The sequence below is a fragment of the Tamandua tetradactyla genome, chromosome 14 (genome assembly GCF_023851605.1).
Source record: "Tamandua tetradactyla isolate mTamTet1 chromosome 14, mTamTet1.pri, whole genome shotgun sequence".
NCBI lineage: Eukaryota > Metazoa > Chordata > Mammalia > Pilosa > Myrmecophagidae > Tamandua > Tamandua tetradactyla.
The window spans coordinates 23,243,259-23,253,273 of record NC_135340.1 but is presented as its reverse complement, the minus strand read 5'-3'; the positions used below and the strand labels follow the sequence as shown (position 1 = coordinate 23,253,273).

Here is a 10,015-nt window from a genome sequence, read left to right as displayed (position 1 = left end):
GGTAAATAAAAATACCTACTTAAGGCATTGACTGTACTGGGAAATATCTCTTCTAATGCAGAAAGGGAATGTACCTTTGACACTAGTAAATAATGGACAATTTCACAATATGTTTTGGATTCCTACACAGTCTAGTGCCATTTCTTTTATCTATATGCACAGATGTGGTAGATATGGTAATCCCAGGAATTTGGAAAATGGAAATAAATATAAGCCCCATCTTGAAGACCAAAAAATAGCAATCAAAATCCCGGTGATTTCTTTTCACATGGAAATTAAATAAGAAATTATTCCTTTTCATTTTGAATGACACAACATTCAAAAATGGTTCTTGTCACAGGTTTTACAATGATTATATGGATACTTTATTTAAATATGCTTATGGGTAAGCTAACTAAGATATCCATTATTGGTGGGTTCTAAGTGTACTGTTTGTTTTCTTAAAATAAAAATGGTTCTTGTATCTTAAATTTACACATCTTTGTAGATACAATAGTAAGTAGATCTGATGTTTAAAAAGTTAACACAAATACCCTGGTAGTTTCTAGGTAGACTCAAACAAAACATTTGGATCACAATTAAGTGTGTGAACATATATTAGCTTTCCAATGTCTATAATTTCCTTTACCAAGGAAAATACCAATCTCTTCATATAATAATTTCAAAAAGCTAAATCTGAATAATTCAAAATAATTAACTGGTTAAGCTCTCAGGACTGAGGAAATGGCATTGAAACAGTCACATGACACAATTTTGTACGCTGCAAACATTTTAATGATTATTGTTGAGCATACATTTTGGAAATTTTTTTTATTTCAAACTGCAACAAGTTAAATAAATGTTTATAATATACAAAGAAAATACAACCAAAAGTAAAACTTGCTTTAAGTGTGTCTTGCATCTAGACCAGTGTTGTTTTTTTTGCCTTAATATATCTTTATTTTTGAGCTGCACAAACACACTTAAGAATTTGATCTTTATAGTATGGCATTTAGGAAATAAAAATATACTCCCACCTCAAAGAAATAAAAAGGTTGTGCATGATTATATGCCAAACAAAAGAGAGAATGCTAGAATACTCTGATAGTGCAGGCATCATTAAAAAGGAAAAGAAAAAAGCTTGAGATGCTCATCAACTCTCTATGTTTTAAGGAAGCAGGATTTTTGACCAAGTAGCCTAAAAGCCAGCAAAACAGGGATCAGTGATGGCAACTGTAGTGTATGGAGTATGAAATGACAAACTTTACACAAATACACTGTTAGAAATTTACCAGTGAACACTGAAGATCTGAGAAGCTGCTCTTTGGAACAGTCAGGTAGGACCACCTTCCAGTCACATAAGCCCTTGTAGCAACACAGTGTTCTGTGCTATATACTTGCTGGCTGGATAGTTAAAGGATTTGTTTTGTCATTAGCAGCTAACAAACTTATTCCACATTTTCTTAAAGCCTCAAAGGTGGAAAAAAAGGCAAGAGTCATCAGCATGGGATCATATACTTCTTTGCACACAAACACAAAAGGCTTCACTATATTTAAAAAGTCTCTGATGTCTCCCATTGCACTTCAAAGCTCAGTTGAGATGAAAGCCTTTCTCCATTGTAGCAGCTAGCAGGCGCTCTCTCATGATTTCCTCTGAAGAATACTCTGGCAACTTAAGATAATGAACACATGTATTCACTGATGGATAGCTTGCATCAGTAGCATCAACCTACAGAAAGAAAAGTGAAAATAACAGGATCATGACTTTAAATATTTCTTTCAATCCATAAGTAACCAAACGCAATTCTGATTCGCCATTAGCTAGGGAGTTTGTACCTTGCGTACAACCGTGAGCCGGGGATGTAGGTTAGCCAGTCCACCTGGGGGCAGAGTTGAACAACCAGTGGTAAACTGTAGGAATGCTTTCCTTTCATCTGAAGACATGCCACACAAAACCCTCACAAACCTCAAGAAACCAGGGCTAAAAGAACAAAAATATAGTCATACTGAGTTGACAGCAGATTTAAATTAAAAACATTACTATGACTTTGTAAGCCTGAAATAACCCCAAACACAATACCCACATGTCAGAAGAACAGCACGGTCCAGAGAGTCATAGGGCAGTAGGAAGTGGGCTGATGCACTCTACTTTAAAAATATGCTTAAATAATAACTGCCTAAAAAAGGGAAAATGTTCTTTAAAAAAAATCTGCATTGTACCTATAAATGCTAAATACTGAAAAACACTAAGGGAATATGTGGGGTCAAATACGTAATGAAGTCAGCATATCAGAGAAGATCAAGATGCCCTTGCATTGAGTCATCAAAATATTCCCAAAGATGACCTGAAACAATGCATTTTTATTATAGTAAAATAGTTAAATACATTATGATAAATCTGTTTAATGAAATAATACATATAAATGAAATGAATTATTGCTATATACCATAGCATGGATGAATTTCATAATCATAGCGTTAAACAAAAGAAGTCAGGCCAGTAAGAGTGCACACTTATGATTTCATATATTAAAATACAAACACAAGCAAAATTAATCAGTGGATAGTGATTTAACAGCTAGAAAAGGGTATAGTTGGGAAGAGAGCTTCTGGAGTTGTTTTTGTTCTGGGTATCAATGATACAGGTGTGTTTGGTGAAAATTTCCTAAGCTGTGCATGGAATTTGTACATTTTTTGTTATATGTCCAAGTTTACTTTAAAAAAAGGTATATAAACAATGTTACTTAAATTCGAAGTAACTCATATGATACTCTCAATTTTGGGGTACACATAAGACTACCAACTATAAAAAAAAAGGTTCCTTGCCTTATTTACATTAATTTGGGAACTTTATTTTTTTATTAATAGGATAGGGCCTATAGTCTTCAAAACCAGCAGTGAACTGAAAGCCAAAAATCTGAGAAACTGTTCAGTTAGAAAGACATCACAACTGAATGCAATTTCCTGGTGTTATGGAGAAAAAAGTGCTATTAAGAATATACTGGAACAATCAATAAAACTGGAATATGGACTATAGACTAATAGCTAAAGAGTTATTGAACTTGATGGCTAATGTGGATACATGAGAGAGTATGTGTTCAGAAAATGTACACTGAAGTATTACAAAGTAAAGGGACATAACATATTCTCAAATGGTTCAGGAAGAAATAGCATGTGTGAGTACGTACATATATGAATGAAAAATATGTCTAATCATAGAAAATGTGGCAAAATGTCAAATATTGGTGAATCTGGGTAAGTGGTATATATAGGAATTCTTTCAGTGATGCTTGTAATTTTCCTCTCAGTTTGACATTATTTGAAAATAAAAAGACTAATAAAAGCAATATAGCCTAATAGTTTACAATTTGCTCAACTTAAAAAAATACTGAACAATTAAAACAAAAATAAATGACAAAAGGAAGCATCAGCCAAGATCAGCTGTCTTTTTGTTTATCCTCAGCATTATCAATGGAGATTATCATTTGCAGCATGAGATTTATCTGCTTTCTCAATGATTTTATGAATGTAATTCACTGAGTTATATATAGTTCTTTACAGAATCTGTCATTTGATTTTGGGATATAAACACTTTTTTTCCTTTTCTTTTTTCTTCAGTATCTCAGAATTTAGAATTAACAGTTATACCTCCTGTATATATGTGACTGCTGTTTAGATCTTACCATCTAGGACCCTTTATAATAAAAACAATTTTCTTGATCTTAGACAATAACAATACATACCTGTCCCGTGTATAGCCCAACTTAGGTTCAGTATAATTGATAATATCCTCAGCTGCCCAGGAGGGTGACTGATTTCCACAAAGAATCATTTGGACTTCTTCATGGCTGAAGGAACTTAATTTCTCCATTGGAAATACTTTATTAAAACCGTCTACATTATACATAAAGAAGACAAAAACCACAACTCAGTTTCTGTTATTTAAAAAATACCAAATCAAAGTATCTATTATCAAAATGGATAACATATTAATAAACATTCATAAATGCTTATACAACATGAATGAAAACAGCTGAAATAAGCACACTATTTTTTTCTATTATATGTTGAGATTTATATAGCAAACATGCAGAAAATACAGGGTTCTCATATACAACTCTTACACACACACACACACACATAGTGTGTATTAACATGGTATTTTTGTTACTATTGATGACACAGTATTAACTATAGTCCACAGCTTATATCAGCGGTAACTATTTGCATTGTACAGTCCTACTCTTTTAAAATTTTGATTCAGCAATATACAACCTAAAATTTCCCCTTTTAACAAAAATTCAAATATATAATCCAGTGATATAAATTACATTCACAATGTTGTGCTGCCATCACCACCCTCCATTACCAAAATTTTCCATCATCTCGAATAGAAACTCTGAACCAATTAAATATTAACTGCCTATTTCCCACCTCCCCCCAGCTCCTGGTAACCTGGATTCTAGTTTCTGATTCTATGAATTTACTTTTTCTAGTTATTTTATATCAGTGAGATCATACAATATTTGTCTTTTTGTCTGGCTTATTTCACACAACATAATATCATCAAGGTTCATCCATGTTTTAGGTATCAGAACTTCAGTCCTTTCTATGGCTGAATAATATTCCATTTTGTATATATAACACATTTTCTTTATCCATTCATCTATTGGTGGACACTTGGGTTGCTTCAATCTTTTGACAATTGTGAAGGATGCCGTTATGAACATAGGTGTGCAAATACCAGTTCGAGACCGCTGCTTTCAATTCTTTTAGGTATATACCTAGAAGTAGGATTGGTAGGTTATACAGTAATTCTATATTTTAACTTTTTGAGGAACCACCAAATTGTTTTCCACAGCAGCTGCACCACTATACATTCCCACCAACAACAAACGAATATTCCTATTTTTACACATCCTCTCCAACACCTGTTATTTCCTGCTTTTTTTTTTAATAGTCCCTTTTCTAGCTGGTATGAAATATCTCATTGTGGTTTTGATTTAATGTTGATGAACATCTTTTCATGTATGAACTGGCCATTTGTTTATCTTCTTTGGGGAAACGTCTATTCAAGTCTTTTGCATATTTTAATTGTGCTGTTTGTCTTCTTGTTGAATTGTAGGGTTTCTTTATATATTCTCAATATCAAATCGTTATCGGGTATTTTTCAGGCTGTCTTTTTTACTTTCATGAAGTCCTTTGATGCACAAAAGGTTTTTGTTGTTGTTAATAGAAACAAAATACTTTTTGTTATTTTTCCTGAAATAGATGGACAAGGAAGGAAATAGTGCCCAAGAGAGGAATGTCATAAATATACCTTGTGCTTTCTGCCAGGTTTTCTCTAAATAACAAACCCTCATTGGCAGAACAACTCATGCATACCAGAACTGCCTTCCAAAAGCAAGTCAGTTAATTCAGCTGATATAGTAAAATGCATTTTTTTAATCATTATCATAGAAAAGCACTCTTGAGTTTCAAGTTGTTTTTAGTAAAGTCTATTTTGCTTGCAATATCTGTATTATCCTGCTTCCTCTCCCTAAGTTCTATTCTTTATAATACAGATATGCTGTGAAGTGCCATCACCTAAGTCTTGTTTTTCCCTTTCTTCCCCTTGGCAGCACCTGGCCAATGGAAGCCATGTAGGTACATGCAGCTAGCGATATTGTGAGCAATGTAGTACAGACTTTGCATTGCAGCTGGGCTGAGAATGTCCACTTCTGGCTTCTTGTGCTTCTTTATAGACTTACTCCTGTCTTTTCCTCTTTTCCTTTACCTCGCTGTTATCAGGACAGCAGAGTGCTGAGCTGCTGGGCTGACACAGGTCAGCCCAGTATATGCCTCAGTGTTTGCACCAGTTCTCCCTTGAGTGTCTACTGCCCAAATCTAGCCACACTGCACCAGCTTGGCTGCTGCATCTTGTGTGTGCGCCAGACAACAGCTGTGGGAACTGTGATCCCTGGCTCTGCACTGGCCCACCAGTTTTTTTATTTTGATAAAGTCCCATGTATTCATTTCTCTTTTGTTGCTCATACTTTTGGTAGAAATGCTAAGAATATATGCCTAACACAAGGTCCTGTGGTTTCTTTTAGGAGTTTTATGGTTTTGGTTGTTATATTTAGGTGTTTGGTTCATTTTGAGTTGGTTTTCATATATCAGGTGAGGTAGGGATTCACTATCATTTTTTTCATATGGATATCCAGTTTGCTTGGCACCATTTATTGAGAAGTCTATTTTATTTTCCCATCGAGTGGGCTTAGTACCTTGTCAAAAATCAAATTGGCCATATATGTGAGGGTTTATTTCTAAACTCTCAAGTTGATTCCATTGGTCAATATATTTGTCCTTTGCCATGGGTTGTCTTTTTTTTTTTTACACAGGCAGGCAGTAGGAATCGAACATGGGTTTCCAGCATGGCAGGCGAGAATTCCACTGCTAAGCCACCGTGGCCCACCCTGTGCCATAGGGTTTTAATTACTGTAGCTTTGTAGTAAGTTTTTAAATTGGGATATCTTTCTTCTTTTTGAAGATGATTCAGATCTCTTATCCTTCCATATAAATTTTAAGACTGGCTTTTCTATTACTGCAAAAATAGCTTGATAGAATTTTCATTTCAAATGCACTGAATCTGCAGACTGCTTTATAGAGTTGACATCCCGTCTTCCAATTCATGAACACAGAATGTCCTTCCATTTATTTAAATCTTCTTCCATTTATTTAAATCTTCTTTGATTTATTTAAATCTTCTTTGATTTCTTCTAGCAATGTTCTCTAATTTTATGAGTGTAAGTCCTTTACATCCTTGATTATTTTAGTTTGAGCTAGGAGTTACAGTATAAAAGTCTCAGCTCAATGTCACAAATGTGCACAGAGAAAGGATATTCAGTGACTATGATCTAGAAGCCAAATTCTTATACCTGCCCAACCTGGAGCTCACCAATTCTCTGTGTCATACAAGTCAGCAAAATTGTGTTCTCAATTTCAGAACTATGGAGTGACAGTCTAATATAGCTTATTCCCATTTTTATCCAAAGCTCAGGTTCTTTCATGGTTTAATTCATCATGATCATATAGGAGTATAGTATGCAACCTTAATTCCATTTATGAATGATGAAAACGGGAATCGAAGTGCTGCAGCCTGAAAATGTTCCACCAAACTATTCTGAATTCTCCATGGGACCTATCTGGGGGACAAAATCCTTGAACATAAAATGCATTAATTTTGGAAAGCTGCGGAATTCAGCGGCATGGCCACTTTGGGCAGCTCAGCCGCATTTGGGCCACCGCGTGGAGAATGGCAAGATCGCCCTTTTTGTGCCATTCTTTGAGGAAAATAAGTTCTTCTCTAGGAGTAAAGTCTGAACCTGCCAAACAATCCCTTAAGAAGCCAAAGTTACCAGAAGGTCGTTTTGATGTACCAGAGGGTTCCTATTTGGAGAAAGAACCAATGGAAAAATTTCCAAATGATTTTAATACTGTTACCAAAGAAAAGGGTGAACCAGAACCTACTCAATATGGAGACAGAAATGAAAAGGACATTGTACTGACTTTTAAGTCACATACTCTTTTTTTGAATATGTACATCTGAAGTAATTTATTTTTTATTATTTTATTCCTTATGTAGTTTAAGGCATCTGATTTCTATAATGTGTTTAAATATATATATGATGGCTTTAGAAGAAAATATGCCACTATAATTAGGAAAGAAAATATTTCTACATTGTACATATTACTTTAAATTTAAAACTTTTGAGGTAAAGAAGTGATGATGAGAACTGCAAATTTTTACTTCATCATTTTTCAGTTTAATTTAGTAACTTGTAAAATGAAAATAAAATAATTTTTTACACAGTTGCATTTGCCAGGTACTAGATAATAATGGCTTTTTAAATGTGAGTTTTAAATAGTTGGAGAAGACAGTAAGTACAGAAACTCTTTGAACAAGGAGCTGGATTACTTGCTTTGAAACCTGACTCCACTACTTACTAGCCATGTGACCTTGGGTAAGTTACTTACCCTCTGTGTGCATCAGTATACGTATATGTAAGTTGGAAATAATAATAGTTCCCCTTCAAAGGGCAGTTTGAGAGGATTAAATAAGTAAGTATAAGTAAACCACTGGGAAAGTGCATAATATATACCTCTCATTAAATGTTAGCTATCCTTAAATCATAAATATACTTCTCTAGGTCTTTCTCTGTGGGGGAAGTTTAAGAAACAGCAGTTTGAAATACTTCAGCTGGAATTGTTTTATATGAATGCAACACTTAAAAACCATTAGTTGAAAAATAGTGATTATCTGCTTAGGTGAACTGAGCTGAAATATATGTCAGTTTGTAAAACATAAAATTCAGGTACGGAAGACAAATATGAGAAAAACAAGGGATGGAATCTGCCAGCCTAGTCAGATTTGATGACTCAAAAGCTCTTGTGTTATGGCCTCTTTTGATAACTGGGTCAGGAAAAGTCAAGTCCAGTTTACAGATCTGCAATGAAGGAAGGACAGGAACTGCTGGCCTCCCTTAGGTGTCCTTTACTACAGATCCTTGGCTTCACAGTGCAGCAGAGATTGGGCATTCAGCCCAGGCTACTCTCAAATTGCTTAGGAAGAAAGGGTTTGCAGACCCTATAGAAAAAGATGCTCTGAGCTAATAATTGTGTTATATAAATTTGTGATATTATTTGAGTAGATAGTAAGGATATCTATTTGAGAAAATAAATTTTAAAAAGAGTATATTCTACCCAGAAACATAATAACTAGTGTGTGAATAAGGACTATTCATTTGGCATTTATATCAGTTGTATTAGTGTTTATTCTAGTTGCAATTACTGTGTATGTTACTGAGTAACAACCACACTACTTAAAAAATATCCTGTACTTTAATCAGCCTCCAATTAGCTCAAATTAGTGAAGGTTTTTATTAGATTAATTTAAAAATATTACTTAGTTTGCATTGTAGTCTTGCTTCTGTTTTACACTAGTTATCACTACATGTGATAGGGAAAAGATAATTTATATACCTCAAAAGCAGATATAACAACCAGAATTATATTAAGATAATAGAATCTTTAACCTCTGTTAACAGTAATGTATTTCATGACAATTACCAAAACACTTATGGTCTTTATGTCCACCAAACATTAATGAAAAGACTTAAGGACTCTCAATTTGGTACAGAAAAGATGATGTGGGCTCCATGGAAATGTGTTGTTCAGATCTCCTCCTGCAGAAAAAACAGGTGACTGAGAACCCAGCTGCTGCCCTTTGGCATCCATTATTGTGTTCTTGCTAAGGCCACACTTCCCAACCAATGACTGAGCATACAGACTATTAATGCCAGCCCATTCCTTTGATGGGTGAACTTGGCTCAACAACTCCCCATAGGTCTGCCCAAAACTTTTTTAGGACCCTGCTGCAATCCAAGTCTTCCTACCCAATTCTCCTTTTCTTTTTTCTCCTTCACAGTTGTCAGATCCTACTTGCTCCTCCCTTTTATCATTCACGGATATCTCCCCCAATAAATTTCTTTCACATTAAAAAAAAAAGCATTAATTTCAAACATCTCAAAGTAAAAGGAGAAAAATTAAGCTAAAAGTACTTTACACTTACCTCTAAAGGCTTCCATCTGCTTCTGAATACCCATATGCATACAAAAGTCAAACATCAAATCCACATATTCTTCTGCATTATCCATTGTTATCATCTGCAAAGGATAATATTTACCAATATTATTGTTAATATCTAGGAATATTTTAGTAACACCTACTACAATTGGCGTTGTTAAAAATGTTTCTGAACTTAAAAGTATATCGAAAACAAAATATTTTACCTCATCTTCTCCACTTGGCTTGAGATCCACAGCTGTAAAACCATATATTCTTGAGGAAGGGCAGAACTGGAAATTTAAACTGGGAAGACAAAAAGGTTTACATTAACTGAGTTTCATCTACTATGGGTATTTATAAAACTGCTGCCAAAACTATGAGTCCTTACACAACCCCCAACAAATACATCTACCTTGAAACTCTAGGCACA

General features: G+C 34.4%; 1 protein-coding gene across 12 annotated transcripts in view; it reads right to left on the bottom strand.

The window, feature by feature from the left end:
• Window positions 1–341: 341 nt before the first annotated feature.
• HECTD1 (HECT domain E3 ubiquitin protein ligase 1) overlaps window positions 342–10,015 on the bottom strand; it is a 108,364-nt gene continuing 98,690 nt past the window's right edge. For 11 of the 12 annotated variants that reach the window (XM_077127011.1, XM_077127012.1, XM_077127014.1 and 8 more), the window contains 5 exons: window positions 9,810–9,888; window positions 9,590–9,683; window positions 3,723–3,873; window positions 1,816–1,960; window positions 342–1,708 (listed from right to left, as the gene is read on the bottom strand). In XM_077127011.1, coding sequence (XP_076983126.1) covers window positions 1,571–1,708; window positions 1,816–1,960; window positions 3,723–3,873; window positions 9,590–9,683; window positions 9,810–9,888 — 607 coding nt within the window. In that variant the 3' untranslated portion in view covers window positions 342–1,570. Of the gene's footprint in view, window positions 1,709–1,815; window positions 1,961–3,722; window positions 3,874–8,717; window positions 9,204–9,589; window positions 9,684–9,809; window positions 9,889–10,015 lie in introns of those variants that run through there. The other variant, XM_077127015.1, reaches the window with a different exon arrangement.